Source organism: Sarcophilus harrisii, chromosome 1 (genome assembly GCF_902635505.1).
Source record: "Sarcophilus harrisii chromosome 1, mSarHar1.11, whole genome shotgun sequence".
Lineage (NCBI taxonomy): Eukaryota > Metazoa > Chordata > Mammalia > Dasyuromorphia > Dasyuridae > Sarcophilus > Sarcophilus harrisii.
The window spans coordinates 115,986,622-116,004,218 of record NC_045426.1 but is presented as its reverse complement, the minus strand read 5'-3'; the positions used below and the strand labels follow the sequence as shown (position 1 = coordinate 116,004,218).

The 17,597-nt window shown below is 32.5% G+C and overlaps 1 protein-coding gene across 19 annotated transcripts in view; it reads left to right on the top strand.

Annotated features, from left to right (window-relative positions):
- The window catches only part of KDM4C (lysine demethylase 4C), a 437,501-nt gene that overhangs the window by 63,109 nt on the left and 356,795 nt on the right, over positions 1-17,597 (top strand). For all 19 annotated transcript variants that reach the window (XR_004233267.1, XR_004233268.1, XR_004233272.1 and 16 more), the window contains one exon: positions 2,218-2,393. Coding sequence is in view for 12 of the 19 variants with exons in the window: in XM_012543361.3 (XP_012398815.1) it covers positions 2,218-2,393 (176 nt within the window). In the remaining 7 variants the exon portion in view is untranslated. The remainder of the gene's footprint in view (positions 1-2,217; positions 2,394-17,597) is intronic.

The following is a 17,597-nucleotide window of genomic DNA, read 5'->3' as shown; positions in this document are numbered from 1 at the left end:
TCCCATATTTTATCTCATATGACATTAATTTTTCATAGCCCTTTTAATAAAAATGAAGTCAATTCATATGTTTCTCTTGTGTGTCTTTGCCTTTGGAAAAATATACAGCAGTTCCTTATATAGGAAGTAAAATCTGGTGCGTGTGTATACACACACACACACACACACACACACACACACACACACACACACACAAAAGAGTGAGAGTCAGTAGTGTTTAAAAGACTGGCCTTGAATAAGGAAGAGCTGGGTTAAGTAATACCTATGATACATACAAGGTATATGACTGTTGGCAAGTTTCCTACTGGCTCAGTGCCTCTGGCAACTTTTGAAATAATAAGTTACTGACAACTTGCTTATATTTGTTGATGGAGATTTCACATTAACATCCCCCCCCCCACCCCATGAATATATTCCCTCTGCCTGACATACTCATGCAGATGAAGCATAAACTAAAAATGTGTCTTTTTTTCTTGGAAGCTTTACATTTTAACTAATTTTAATAATAAAAACTAATTTTAAAATTAGTTAAATTTATTTGTATTACTGAATTGTATTTATGTTAATTATATTCAAAGATATATTTATAGCTAAATAGAAGCCTTTGAATAAAATAATTTCATATGTTTGAGTTATTCAGCATTTTTTCATCCTTTGAATTAAAAAAAAGTGCTTTCAAGATATACCTATGAATTCATGCATCTGTATACATGTTGTATATAAGATATATATATTTTTTATTCTGTTTGTATATGTATTGTACATAGAAATGGAATTCTTAGTCAATGTACAAGGAAAACAAAAATTAAAAATTTCTTTTCTAAAATATATCCAATTTCTCCTTGGTGCTATTCTTTAGATATCTCTAATTATAGGAATTATAGGAAAAAATTGTCTAACCTTAAGCTTAAATTTGTATTTTCAATTTTTATCTATTGTATATGATTCTTAGATTTACTTATAAATGTAGTTCAAATCTTGAAAGTATCTTTGAGACCATCTCTTTCAGCTTCCTCATTTTCATAAATATTGAAGCAGACACAGAAAAATTCTGTCACATAAGCTAAGATTCAAATGCTTAGGCCCTTTGATTTCAAAGAAAATTTTTTTCTATTATATACCATGTTGCTGATCACATATTTAGTTGTTTTAATTAGTATTTAGACATGAAATTACTGAAATTAAAAAGAAATTGTCTATATCTATTTTTAAAATTTTAGACAGAAATATGCTTTTCTGGTCACCTTTTATTAAGCTTAACTTAATTTATTCAATTAATCCTTAAATTTTTGATTAATTAATTTTTATTAATTTATCTTTTCAAATAAATTCATTTCTTTATCATTTTATTATTTATTTTCATAAGTTTATTATATTTTCACCTATTCCTTTAATTTTTTGATTTATTATTACTTATTAATTTAATTAATTAATATGCTTAATTTTAATTAATAAGCTTAATAATCTAATGTTAGTGAATATACAATATACAATAGTGAATATACAAATAGAAGACATTGTAACCTGCCGTACCTGAGAAACCCAGGTGGGTTAATAAAAAACAAAGACAAATGGAAATGTTAACAGGGAAGGGAAAAAATAACAAATTTATTGGATTCTGAGAAAGTAAAATTGAAAATTACTCTAAAATGCTATTTGTGTAAGTAACCGCAGTTCTGTATTAACGTAGTTGAATGTTTAAATTGACAATAGGTATCTTTTTTAGTTGTTGTTGGGGAGGAAATTTAAAACCATTTTCTTATCTATTAGTTTAAAGAAAAATTCATTCTTTGCTAAATGCTGGGACTTTCTTTCCAGAGGATTCTAGTTGACTGTTCAGAACTTTAAAAAAAATCTTTTTTTTTTTTTAACATCTATATTTCAATATAATTGGGATTTTTTGTAATCCTAAGTAGCTTGTTTTATACATTTCAAAACATATTTTGAGAATGGCATTCTTTTACACATGAAAAGATTTGGAACAGCTATATTATGAGAATGGAAATTTATGTAAGAACACTAACCCATGTTATTATTTAATTTCTATAGTCTTGTGTTCAACTCCTTCACAACTTTTAGAAACAAGATGAGTGTTTTAAATAACAAAAATTCTCTTATATTTGTGAATATTCTATAAAATATTTTATTTTTTTTTTCTGCTTTAAAATGTTCTTGCTAAGTAGAATTCTAAAGCCCTTATTTACTTTCTTGGTTTAGGTGATCCCTCCAAAAGAATGGAAGCCAAGACAACGCTATGATGACATAGATAACTTGGTCATTCCAGCTCCAATTCAGCAGATGGTCACTGGACAATCTGGGCTATTTACTCAGTATAACATTCAGAAAAAACCAATGACTGTGAAAGAATTCAGGCAATTGGCTAACAGTGATAAGTAGGTATATTTGTTTCCTATTTGTGTGTAATTTTGTTGTTTCATTTTAATACTTGCAACCCTTTGCTCCTATGGAGTTTTATGTATATTAACTTTTGGTATAGTGTGTGGGATAGAAAACTAAATGAAAATAATGGAAATAATTTATATTGAATACAAATATTGTGCTGGTAGAGAACTTTAAATTGGCTTTTTTAGATGGAAAACAATGTTACCCTGCCTACAGATTATATTAAAGTGCATACCTTTTGACCCACTGATATTGCTTCTGCATTTGGATTCCAAAGATACCAAAGAGGGAGAAAGTTCCCAATTATGCATATACTTATATAGCAGTTCTTTTTAATAGTAGGAAAGAACTAGAAACAAAGCATTGGTCATCAAATATAGTGAATGATTATATTGTGGAAGATTAATGTATGCTTTATTAAGTATTCATGTGTGTGTGTCTGTATGTAAAGCATGAATGGGATTAGAGGAATGATAGCAGCATGCAGAACACTATAATCTATAGGTAGCATAATCTTCTATAATAAAAATCTTTTTAATTGATATGAAATACTAAAAACGGACAGTAGAAAATGGAAGAATTCTAAATTGTGATTTTGTTTTTTATGCATTTGGACTTTCTTATTTGTAAAAAAAAATACAAATCTTTATCATCATGTGGTCAGCTCATCATGGAAGTAATTCCTCTTAGTAGCAATTCTTAGTGTGTAATTCTTTTTATGATCAGAATTTAATATTACTAAAATTTAAAAGTTTGGGTGAGTTCTTATGACTATTATGGCTTTTTTGTTTTTGTGTAAATTAAAAATGTTTTCCTTTTGTGAAAAATTTTGCCATTAAGTTTTTTTAAACTTTTTAAGAATTTTGAGTTCGTAATTTTCTTCCTTCCTCCAGCAATTTTCTTATACTTGAAAAGATAAGCAATATGTTATTGATTATATATGTGAAGTCATAAAACATTTCCATGTTAGCAATGTTATAAAAGAAAATGACATTAAAAAACCAAGAAAAATAAAGTTAAAGAAATATGTTTTAATGTAACCTATTTATGCATTAGTTCTGTTTCTGGAACTAGATAAAACTTTTCATCTTAGGTCCTTATAGCTTGACTCCAGTAGCTCTGACTTTCACAGCTGATCATTACATTGTCATCATTACTGTGTATACTGTTAAACTGGTTTTGTTCACTTCAATTTATCAAATCATATCAATTCATATAAGCCTTCTCAGATTTTTTTTTCTTTTTTTTTGCTGAGGCACTTGGGATTAAGTGACTTACCCAGGCTCACACAGCCAGGAAGTATTAAATGTCTGTGGTCAAATTTGAACTCAAGTCTTCCTGACTTCAGGGCTGGTGCTTTATCCACTGCGCCACTTAGCTGCCCCCTCTTGTATTTTTTTTTTGAAAGCTATTTGGCTCATAAATTCTTACAGCACTTTAGTATTTCATTACAATTATATTCTACAACTTGTTTAGCCATTCCCTATTTGATGTGCATTGCCTCCAGTTATAGCTTTTTTACATGAAGTTTTTTCTTTTTTTGTTCAAAATACCATAATTTATAAAAGGAAATTATTTTGGAGATTTCTTACTAGGATTATTGCTTATATATTGGCACATGCATGTTATTTATTTGTTGTTCACTTATTTTCTTGGCAAAGATGTTGGAGTAATTCGTTATTTCCTTCTTGAGCTCATTTTATCATGAAGAAAATCAAGACAAATAGTGTTAAGTGATTTGCCCAGAGTCACCCAGTTAGTCCATGTCTGAGATTAGATTTGAATTTAGGAAGATGAGTCTTCCTGACTCCAGATCTGATATTGTATCCACTGTACTACCTACTGCCCTATGTTTTACATACTTTAAGCATATATGAATACTGCTGTGGTAAAAGTATTGTTGAAAGAGATTATTGTAGACTGAAATGATCAGAATCAGCCTAACAATTTTTATTATAAAAATAGTGAAAAACAATTTAGAAAGATTTAAGAACTCTGATGAGTGCAATGATTAATTAACTGATTTGATTCCAAAGAATAAATGACAGAGTCTTAATCATCTCTCTTGAGAGAGAGGTGTGGTGGATTAATATACAGATGAGATAGTTTTTGTGGCCAATATGTAGATTTTTTTGATTAACCCTTAAAATGGTGACGATTATTTTTTTTCTGGGAGTAGGGAGCCAAACAGTAATACTTGACAATTAAAAAATTAATGTGGAAAAAAATGAACAAAATATATAGAATTGAATAGAAGTTCAGAAGGAAATCCAGATTATTTATTATGTACTTTTAAAAAGGAAAATGTAATGAATGAAATTCATGATTTCGTTTAGGATTAGTCTTTTTTAATGTTATATATATGGAAATGAGCTTTTTGATATTTATTATATTCATGTGAAAGTTATAAAAATTTTTATTTTTATATTTTGAGAGATTTTTTTGAGAGATATTTTTTGAGAGATATTTTTATTTTGAGAGATAATTTTAACTTTTAGTGATTTTGAATGTGATAAATACCAAAAATAAGAATATTTTTATATGTAAAGAACAGAAAATAAAATTGTATATGAAATTGTAAATCTCCATTATTTATAACTTATTTTTTTTTAGAATAATAAATTTTAAGTCTGTATCTTTCCTAATGAACATTTCTTCTATAGTAGTAGTAGTAGTAGTGTAGTAGTAGTACTAGTAGTAGTAGTAATAATAAAGCCATTGATTGACTTTGCAAATAATGTAGAGGGAAGAGTCGAAAAAAAAACTCTTAGACCATTACATTGAATTCCCAATCCCTATATTTTTGCCTGCCTGCATTTTTGATTTCCTTCACAGGCTAATTGTACAATATTTCAGAGTCCGATACTTTTTGTACAGCAAAATAACGGTTTGGTCATGTGTACTTATTGTGTATCTAATTTATACTTTAATATATTTAACACATATTGGTCATCCTGCCATGGAGCAAAAGGTGTGGCAATTGTTAATGCTGTAAAATTACCCATGCCTATAACTTGTAAATAAAAAGCTATTAAAAATAAAAATAAAAAAAAAACTCTTAGGTTATAAACAAAGATTGAAATTGGTGATGCCTTTCACAGAAATACTTAAGTCTGAAGTATGGGTTTAGTGGGGGGGAAGAATGATTTTTATCTTGGGTTTCTGTAGTTTGAAATGCTTATGATAAATCTAGAAGGAGATGACCAGCAAAGTGTTAGAAATATGAGATAGGCTCTCTGCAGTGGGATTAGTCTATAGGCATATTAGCACAATATCAGACATTATGCTAAATGGGGGCATTCATAATACAAATGAAAGAGTCCCTGCTCTCAAGGAATTAGTGCTGTGTGTGTATGTGTGTGTGTGGCGCGGGCACACATATATGCACTTCAGTATGTAAATATATATATGTATGCATGCATATGTTCATTTATAAGGATATACATAACAATAGTAAGTTTTGGAAGGGATATTGATAGATAGGGATGTGGGCAGGCCAAGAAAGGTTTTATGTAAAAACTAGGGAGCATGATGTTGAAGAAAACATCTACGTGCTGTTTGTAAATGGAGCTGCATTGGAAAATCAAGTTTTAAGTGAATATAAAGAACAGAAAGAAGGAATCTCTGATGCAAGTAAACAACCATGGTCATTATAATGGATCTCATAGGAGCTGATGAGAACTTCAAGAAAGAGCCTGGAGAAAAAGAAAAACACATAGGACAGAGTCCTAGGGAAATTCCATCATTCAGTGATAATATAGCCAAGAAAATAATCAATTTGATAAAAGAATCTGAAGAGAATCATGTTATGAATGCTAAAATTAACATTTTGTATGAAGTATTATATTGTCTTTGCTGAATTTTCATTTATGTCACGATTACTAACTTTGGGGATCCTCATTGGCTTTCTCTTGGACTTCTCCCTCTACAGTATCACTTGATGAAATCACGTCCCTGATTTCAGTTATCTTCTTTATAGAAATGACTTTCTGTTTTCCTTGTCCAGCCCTAATTTCTTTGCCAATTTCTAAACTTGCATATTAGATTTCTCTAACTTTGAGGTCCTGTAGACACCTCAAATCCAATATATCTAAAAAGAGAAGTCATTAATTTGCCTCCCCTTTCCTCCCTAACGTTACTATTACTGTTAAGGATACCATTATCCTCCCCATCACCAAGGCTTAAAACCCTAACTCATCTTTTCATACTCATTAACCATAATGCTATCTAGTTGCCCCAAAACATGTGTTTGATTCAAAGTTAGCATGTAATAAATGCTAACTGATTTCTTGTTAATTATATATAATACCTTTAGGTTTAGGAGGCATCTTAGAGCTGATCTAATTTGGGGCCCTTATTTTTCAGACGAAAATGAAGTGTTAGCAGGATAGTTTACCTCTCAGACCTGTGGAAGAGGAAGGAATTTATGAACAAAGAAGAACTAGAAATCATTACTGATCACAAAATAGAAAATTTTGATTATACCAAACCGAAAAGTTTTTGTACAAACAAAACTAATGCAGACAAGATTAGAAGGGAAGTAATAAACTGGGAAAATATTTTTACAGTCAAAAGGTTCTGATAAAGGCCTCATTTCCAAAATATATAGAGAATTGACTCTATAGGAAATCAAGCTATTCTCCAATTGATAAATGGTCAAAGGATATGAACAGACAATTCTCAGATGAAGAAATTGAAACTATTTCTAGCCATATGAAAAGATGCTCCAAGTAATTATTAATCAGAGAAATGCAAATTAAGACAACTCTGAGATAACACTACACACCTATCATATTGGCTAGAATGACAGGGAAAGATAATGCGGAATGTTGGAGGGGATGTGGGAAAACAGGGACACTAATACATTGTTGGTGGAATTGTGTATACATCCAGCAATTCTGGAGAGCAATTTGGAACTATGCTCAAAAAGTTATCAAACTGTGCATACCCTTTGATCCATCAGTGTTACTACTGGGCTTATATCCCAAAGAGATCATAAAGAAGGGAAAGGAACCTGTATGTGCACGAATATTTGTGGCAGCCCTCTTTGTAGTGGCTAGAAACTGGAAACTGAGTGGATTCCCATCAATTGGAGAATGGCTGAATAAATTGTGGTATATGAATATTATGGAATATTATTGTTCTGTAAGAAATGACCAACAGGATGATTTCAGAAAGGCCTGGAGAGACTTACACGAACTGATGCTGAGTGAAACGAGCAGGGCCAAGAGATCATTATATACTTCAACAACAATACTATATGATGACCAGTTCTGATGGACCTGGCCATCCTCAGCAATGAGATGAACCAAATCAGTTCCAGTGGAGAAGTAATGTACTGAACCAGCTACGCCCAGCGAAAGAACTCTGCGAGATGACTAAAAACCATTACATTGAATTCCCAATCCCTATATTTATGCCCACCTGCATTTTTGATTTCCTTCACAGGCTAATTGTACAATATTTCAGAGTCTGATTCTTTTTGAACAGCAAAATAACAGTTTGGTCATGTTTAAAAAAAAATAATAAAGTGAGTAGAACCAAGAGAGCATTATACAAACAAACAAACAAAAAAAAAAAAAAAAAAGAAAATGAAGTGTTAGGAGAGTTAGTGTTTTGCTAGTACAGATCAGTACCAGAAATGGAATTTGAATCTTTAGATGATCCTTATTAAATCTTATCCTTTCCTTTGAAATATTTGATATGTGAGAACATATCCTATTCATTTTTTGAGTAGGAAAGATCCAAATAAATGTTACTCGGAATTATATTGAAATTTAGAATATAATTGATATTGGATTCATTAAATTTCTCTTTTACAAAATCTTTCCTACACCTTTAATTTAATTTACATTTTAAGATCTGATTACTGCCAATAATGAATCCTTCTGAATTCTCAGTATTATTTGAATTTCTGCTGTGTTTCCATTGGGCATGAACCAAGTACCATATTTTGCATGATTATAGCTTCAAATAGTAAAAATTCAAATACATGTTGAACCATTTCAGGTGATTCATTATTCATACCAGGTAGAGAATCTGGCTAGAGTTTGTTAATGTTAATGTCTTTGTTATAGAATAGGTGGTTTAGTTCATATTATAAATTGTCAGATGCTATTTTGATCCTGAAGAAACTTGAGACTATTAGTCAATCTAGACGGTGGTTAAGAAAAAAAGAAACAAACCTGAGAGTTTTATTATACAGTTATAGGTCTTTTTACATCTAACTGTAGGAGATTTCCATTTTCTGGACATCTGTTAGAGTGCTTTGCCTCTGATTAAAGCAGATCAGCTAAAAATTTCTAAACCTGAATCAGTGGTAACTTCACCTATCTTGCAGGGTTGTTGTGAGACCAAATGCAATAATATGTGTAATGTCCTTTGAAAACTGATTATTATTATTATTTTTTTTAAAAGGTAGTAGAAATAAAATAAAGAAATTCCATTTTGGATCTGGTTCTTACCAGTGAGAAAGGAATGGTTTCTTTGAAAATACTGAAAACTTTAAGGGAAAAGTGGCCACTGTATCTTTGATACTGAGATAGAGGAGAAAGCAAATTTGAATTGTGTAATGAGCATCCTACGTTTTCTGAAAACAGATGTTGAAGAAAGAGATATTATGTACATAATTTTCATTGGGGAAAATAGGATAAGAAGACTAAATTCTCACTAATGAAAATCCATGGAGAAATGGTTATGTACGGAGAAAAAGGATACCCAGAGTGGGAATGTAGGAATAGAGTAAGAATATCCTGGCAGTCTCTAGGGTTGTCTCATTGTGTCTGGTTTCATGTGAGGTTTGGTTGAAGGCACTGAAATATTTTCCTTTACCATGGAAGAGATAGCACTTAGAGGGATCATGACAGGGAGAAAAGTAAGGAACTATGAGTAGAGTGTAAGAGACACAAATTAAGTCTTAATGTCCAAAAAAATTTAATTTGTGCCATTCTGTTAGCGCTGTTCTCAGAGGACATTGGGTTCTTCTGGGGGCTGAGGATGGAAGAAGTTCAAATAGAGGCCACAGGACTCTCTGTTGATTATTTTGTTGGGGGATTCTTTATTTTTTTTTAATAGTTTTTTATTTACAAAATATATGCATGGGTAATTTTTCAGCATTGATAGTTGCAAAACCTCTTGTTCTAATTTTTCCCCTCCTTCCCCCCATTGTCTCCCCCAGATGGCAGGTAGACCAATAAACGTTAAAAATGTTAAAGTATATGTTAAATACTATATATGTATACATACACACACACACACACACACACCACACATCCATATAGTTATTTTGCTGCACAAAAAGAATTGCACTCTGAAATAATGTACTATTAACTTGAGAAGGAAATCAAAAATGCAAGCAGACAAAAATAGAGGGATTGGAGATTCTATGTAGTGGTTCATACTCATTTCCCTGAGTTCTTTCGCTTGGGTGTAGCTGGTCCAATTCATTACTGTTCTATTAGAGCTGATTTGTTTCATCTCATTGTTGAAGAGGGCCACATCCATCAGAATTGATCATCAGATATTGCTGTTGATCTCCTGGTCCTTCTCATTTTGCTCAGCATCAGTTCATGTAAGTCTCTCCAGGCCTTTCTGAAATCATCCTGTTGGTCATTTCTTACAGAACAGTAATATTCCATAATATTCATATACCATAATTTATTCAGCCATTCTCCAATTGATGGGCATCCACTCAGTTTCCAGTTTCTGGCCACTATAAACAGGGCTGCCACAAACATTCTTGCACATACAGGTCCCTTTCCCTTTTCTTAAGATTTCTTTGGGATATAAGCCCAGTACAAACACTGCTGGATCAAAGGGTATGCACAGTTTGATAACTTTTTGAGCATAGTTCCAATCGCTGTCCAGAGTGGCTGGATCTGTTCACAATTCCACCAATAATGTATCAGTGTCCCAATTTCCCCACATTCCCTTGTTGGGGGATTCTTTTTCCACACAGGTCCCAGTAAGATATCTAGTGAGATGCCTTACAACCATAAAGTTTCTGTGATTATAGGAAGTTACAGTGTTTGATATTCTGGATTTCTTATTAAATTTTATTTTTTAGTTTAGTTTGAAATTCTCTTTGAAAATTTTTAACAATTTCACCTAATTTAATTTTGCTATGTTCTTTTATGTATTAGTGTTTAGATCTATTTCATTACCTATTGAATTGCTATACAAATTAAAAATTGTTGTGTCTATAATAAAGTGGCAATTCATTAGAAATTAAAATGAAGTTACTATTTAAATCATGAGCCATATTTTTCTATAGTCCACTTTGTGTTTTTCCTAATGACCATATGGTCTTTAGCACAGTTATGAAATTTGTGCTGAAAGCAAAATGATTATCACTGGTAACAGGAGGTGTTCCATCTTTTCATCCATCTGTTCCTATCCAGGAAAAACTCTCATGATAAAGGGCACTTCAGATTTATTTCAATGGAAAACAGTATAGGGGATATTCTATCCTATTTTTCCTATTCCTCAGTTGAGACCAGTTGAGTGTTAAGAGGTAGTTCATATTGAACATTAATAAGGTTCTGATCCCAGTGAGTAGGTACAGTTTATAGTGATAGCTTAATTTTCCTAGTCTGTAGTTTATATCTTTATATAAATCTTGGTTTTACTATTTAGTACCACCATCCCTTGCATTACTAAACTTTATAATCTATACAATACAAATAGATTTTAGCAGAAAATCAAGGGGAACTGTAAAGGATTTATTGTAAGAATTCTGATTACAAATAATTGGGAATAGTTCTTTTACCAAGTTTTTATTATTTTTACTTTTATTTGTCGTTCATTTCTGAATTTGTTCTCCTCCCAAGTGAATCTTCCCTTTAAAAAAGTCAACACATTAGTTGTATGTATAATACTATGTATAATATTATCTCACCCCTTTGGCAATAAATAGAGGCTTCTAGTTTCACAGTAGATAGAACACTGGGCTTGAAGTCAACTGCAGATTTAAATCTGGTCTTAGTTACTAGTTATGTGAACTTTGACACATCAGTTAACCTCTTTTTGCCTCAAATTCTTCAAGTTTAAAATAGGAAAAAGCAGAACACCAATTCCCATGTTGTGAGAATCAAATGAGGTGATAATTGTAAAGTGCTTAGCACAGAGTATGGTTCATAATACTACTATTTATACTAGCTGTTGCTGTTGTAGTGGTAGTAGTAATTATGGTTTCTTTTATTATTATATTTTGCAGGAATTTGGGGAGGGAGGGATGAAAAAATGTGACATAAAGGCAGGTATGATTAAAAAAAAAGGTGTAGTTAATTCTTGTTACAAAGTTAAGCTGCATTACATCTTTGAACATATCTGGTAATAGTCCTTATTCTACACCCATGATCGATCATCTCTCAGTTGAAAGTGTTTTATGTGAAGTCTACTGAAGTCAAGATTCACCATTTCATTCAAATGTTGTCTTGTGTTTTAGTGTCACTTTATGTAATTTTATTTCTTTGTGAATATTGCTTTGTTTTTGCATTGCTCTGCATCATTGTTTTAAAGTCTATGTTTTTGTGAATTCTTCATATTTGTAGTTTCTTCTAGTTCAACAAATCATTACATTTAAACCCTACATTTTGTTCTACCATTTCCTAATCAATGGCATTTTGTTTCTAGTTTATTGTAGTAGCACAGTAGATAGAACACTGGGCCTGGAATCAGGAAAATTCACCTGAGTTCAAATTTGGCCTCGGTCACTTTCTAGTTATGTGTCACTTGGTAGATCATGTAACTCCACCTTGTTTCATTTTCCTTATCTGTAAAATAATTATAGCATCTTCTTCTCAGGATTGTTGTGAGGATCAAATGAGATACAAACTATAAAGCACTTAGCATAATACCTGACATATAGCAAACACTATATCGATATTTTTATTATTGTTGTTACATATTAGAAAGTTTTTTCTTCTTTTTAGCTTTAGTCCCTATTAGAGTGCTTTGCATATAATAGGTACATAATGAATGTTGGATTGTATATTTCTAGAAAACATGTATTTTCTAAAAAATGTGAAGGTTGGAAATTAATTATAACCTGACCTTACATAAAGAAATGAAATTACTTAATAGACAATATAATGTTAAAAGTTAGCCAAGTTAAGGTGGAAAGATTTAGGATGTATAAAAGATAAAACATACATTTGGTGTTGATCTGAATACAGATCACACTTAACTCGCCTACCCATCCCACTTCCAAAAAAAAAATTCTGGCTTTTATATATAATGGAAAGAACATACTAAGATGGGTTCTTACTGATGGATTATGTAAATTATGCACAACTACTATCTGCCTAATTCCAATCCATAACATATTTGGGTTTTTTTGGAGGGGGAGTATAGAGTAGGTCATGGGGAAGAGAAGGAAAGCACTCTTTCCTTACTCAAATAAGTCCTTCTGAAGGGTTTGGTTTGTTATGGAATCCTCAATTTCCCAATGAAAATATTCAGCAGTAGGTTGGAGTTTTTTGGATTTGGGAATAACCTTAAGATTCCATAAGCATGATTAGTTTTGTTGGTTAGCTATTCCTTTTCTCTTCTTGACACTATTCAAGAATATAAACAGACTTGTTTATGTATCATCTTTGTTGATATTATTTAAATATAATTTTCTACTTAAACACCAACAACATTTCTATATACATACACATCAGAACACAAAATCATTTTTAATGAAATATTACATCTCCACTTTTGTGCTGCTTGCTTTAAAAATAAATTGTAGTTTCTATATAACATTTCTTTTATAATTGTGCTTATCTGTATTTCCTTTGAACTTTTAGTATTAATCTTTAGTGCAGACATGGGGTTGGGGGTTGGTGATGAGGAGAGAAAAGAAGAAAAAAGAAGTCAAGCAAAATGAATCTTTCCAGTGGCGACATTCAGAGATGTATATCTTGTTCTAGCTTTCTGGTGGCTGTGTAGTAATGTTTCCTTAGTGGGGCTCATTGCTTTCATCACAGTTTCTAATTTGTTTTGTTATTTTTCTTCACAGTATATTGTGAGTGTATACATTATAATTTTGATTCTACTCATTTCACTTGTTTGTTTGTACTGTGTAGAAGGCTGAAACTATTGAGTGGAAGCACTGAGGTCAGGACAGCCGAGCAGTTGAGGCTAACTACCGATTGGACAATACTCTATGGGCATATGCTAGGGAAAATAGTCCTTCCCACAATCCTCTGCTGGCTCAATGATTGGTGTATATAGAGGGTTGTAGGAGGGGTTAAGGGGTGGAGTAAGTAGCCAGGGTCACTCTTTGGCGGTAGACGAAGGCGGTGGCGGAGATTCTGCTTCTATCCTGTTCAATCCTGCATCTAAGGACCAAGAATAAAGACAAAGGACTTTTGCTTCTCCTGACTCCAGCTGATTCTGAGGTATCCTGGGTGCTAGCGCAGATGTCACAGTACTGCCCAAGTTCTCCCAAAGGTTACTTAAGTGTCAGCAATACTATATTGAATTTATATACCATAATTTGTTTGGCATTCCCCAAAAACCTATGGGGCTCCCCATCAGAGTCCTTTTCTTTTTTTTCCTTCCCCATTCCCACCACTCCTTTTGAATTTTCCCTTCAGGATTAGGCTTATGTTTGTGATACTTCCCTCTCTTGCTTGACTTGACTTCATTTGGGAACTGGGAGTCCTTCCCTTATAGTAGTCATGTTGGCAGGAATGATTGGATTGATTTTTGAAGGAATCAGGGCATAAGTAAGAGGTTTCTAACCTTATTTATAATGCCATTGGCAGTATGAAATCTGTGAATCTCTTCTTAGAACAACCTTTGTACAGAGCATCTTGTTAATTTAATTAGATGTATGGGGTGGCACACTGTCTCTTACTTAAAAACTTTGAATTTGAACTATTTTGAGGGTTATTTGGTAATGTCCCCATTATTTTTTTTCTTCCAAAGAAATTATTTTTGGAGAGGTCTGTATTTGGACCTGCAAACTTGTATATGTTTACATGCTCATACAAAACATGCATTTATAAGTTTATCACAAGGGAAAATAAAATATAGTCTATAGAATTTTCATGTTGGATGGCAGGAATATTATATTAGCAATATTTTTGTCAAGTATATTGTAAAGTAATGTCATATGTCTAATAAGGAAGTACACTGCTTACATTGTAGGCAATTTTTTAATGTGTGTGTATGTGTATGTATGTATATATTATATTTATTTCCCTCTGCCTCTCTTTTTCTTTCCTTCTTCCTCTTCTTTTTTCCTTCATTGGTTGGGAAGGTGTCACAGGCCACAGGGTTTGAAGTGCAGGGAACTTTTAGGAATGGACTTTGGAATTCAATATATTAGAAATCCAGGCCACCAGAGACTTCCTAAAGATCCTTGCACATAAAAGCATCCTTCCACTGGTAATCAGTTTTGCATATATAATAACATATTTTGCTTTTTCAGGGCAAATGAATTTTGATGGTAAATATTTTAGAAAATAATATGCCAAGAAGAATTTGCTCCTTTCTTTTCTCCTTATACTTTGTCTTTTTGATCTTTATCTTCCATTGCCCTTCCAATATTTTATCTTAATTTCCTTTTTGCATAAAAACATTATATTTCCTTATATTTAAAAATCTTTACTTTATCCTGATATCTCCTGTATATGTACATTTCTGTTCTCTCCCTCTCCCCCTTTCCCTATTTCCCTGTGTCTTTTCCCTGGCTTTCCCATTCCCTCCTTCACTCTCTTACCTACCTGTCCATATTCACACTCTCCTTTTCTTCACCACCCACTGAGTTATTGAAATTTGTTATCTTTAAGATTATCATTGATCAAATGATTTTTTTTCTTTATCTTCATCTCCCCCTTTTCTACCAAAGGTACCTTTTTTTTGTTTGTTTTTGCTAGATTGAGAAGCAAGTAGAATATCAAAGAGGAATATGAGATGGCTGTTTTTGGTAGGTGAAATAATTATTTCACCTACCAAAGATAAAAAGTTACCTTTTTTTTTTTTTTTTTTTTTTTTTTTGGTATTCTGCCAAGGAACATGACTTAGACTGGAAATAATAGGTTCAATAATTACTGGTTAAATACCAACTAATTTTAGGCTAGGTATTCGAGATATAAAACATAAAACAAGTAATCCTTGCTCTTAAGGAATTTATATTCTTTTGAAGTAAATAAACACTTTCCTCTCTCTCTCTCTCTCTCTCGCTCTCTCTCTCTCTCTCTCTCTGTATATATATGTGTTTGTGTGTGTGTATGTATATGTATACACACATGCATATGCACGTACACAAGACAGTCAATTTAAATGGATCTGAATTATCATGGGTGCAGGAGGCCCTTGAGTGTTGATCACAACTCATTCATCCATATCCTTCTGGAAGTTTATCACAATTGGCTTATTCACTATGCCGGAGTACTCACCATCTCTTGCCTCTAACTGGTCTGCCTGTCTTAAGTCTCTCCTCTTCAGACCTATCCTCCACCCATCACTGATACCAGAGCCATTGTGGCTCTCATTGTCACCTGCCCCTCTCCTCCACCCTCTTCCCCATTCAATGAATCCCATTGCTTCCATATTACCTCTAGGGTCAAATATAAGATCTGTTGATATTTAATCCTTAAATGAACTTGCCTCTTAGGTACCTTTTTAGTTTTCTTAGACTTAACTGCCCTCCACACAAGCTACTTGTTCTTTGAACATGACATTCTATTTCCCATCTTACATGTCTTTGCATTGGCCTGGAATGTTCCACCCTCATTCTATCTGTTTCCTTAGATTCTTTCAAGATTTTAGTCCATATTTCACTTTCTGCTGGAAGCCTTTCCTCCATTCTTTAACTTTAAACTCAGTTTCCATCCCAAGATTCTTCTCCCCTGCCACCTGTACTACTAACACTTATCTTTCAGATTATTTTCTATCTACTTTATATATATCTAATTATTCACATGTTGGGTCCTTCATTAGTATATAAACTTTTTGTGAGAAAAATAGTTTTTCTTCTTTCTTTCTTTCTTTCTACCTCAGTACTTGTCATAGTGCCTAATATTAATAAGTGATTAATAAAGCTTGTTGGTTGACTGATATATCCCTTTGATCTTTCTTATATGGTTGGACAGACCGAATCTTTTTACATAATTATAGATCCATTTTCTGTAGTGATTTTGGACTGACTGGAAATCAACATCATTTGTAAAGAGCAGCATTTAAAGGAGCTCTTCATGTACAAGGACTTTTATTCAATATGAACTGTATGCTTTTGTCTCTTCAGTCACAGTGGTGAATGTTTTTGGAAGGCATTCATGTTTCTGTTTTATGGCTTGCTTGATATTATCTGAATAAGTATATAGAATAAATAAAACAAAATACTAAGAGTCCTAGCAGGTAGAAGGCAGCAGCAAAGGCTTCATGTAGAACAAAGATTTTTTACCCCCATGAGGCAATTGGAGTTAAGTGACTTGCCCAGGGTCACACAGCTAGGAAGTATTAAGTGTCTGAGATCATATTTGAACTCAGATCCTCCTGACTTTGGGGCTGGTGCTCTGTCCACTGCGCCACCTAGCTGCCCTAGAACAAAGATTCTTAACCTAGATGCTGTTGATCCCAAAAGAGTCCCTGAATTTAGATGGGAGAAAATAAGTCTTTATTTTCACTTATCTTTTGCTAGCATTTCCTTACGTTATGAATATAGAAAAGAAAACATTATCCTGAGAAGGTAAATATAGACTTCGTTAGGCTGCCAAAGAAATCTAAGGTACTAAAAAAGTTAAAATGTCAAAGAATCCTTTAGCTGTGGCTGGAAAAATGAGGGATTCTATGAGATAGGGTAGAAGGAAATGTATTCCAGATGTGAGATGGTCAGTGATAAAGTGTAGAAAAAAGAGAAATATCATTGAGGAATTGAGAGCTGTCCAGTGCGAGTAGAAGAGAAAAGAAGGAAGAAGGAAAAAGAAGGAAGGTTTATTTGGAGTCTATTATATTCCAAGTAGTATACTAAGTCCTTTTTACAAATTGCATATTTGAGTAGTAGTAATGAATAATGAAATGTAAATGGCAGATTGGGGTCTAGTTGTGAAGGCTTTTATGTGTCAAATAGAAGAGTTTATATTTGAGTGAATAAGGAATCTGGGAGATCGAAACTTGACATTAAGAATGACAGTACAGTTATTAGGAATTTTGGTTAAAGTAATGATTCACCAATGGGAATAATAATGAGTTATATT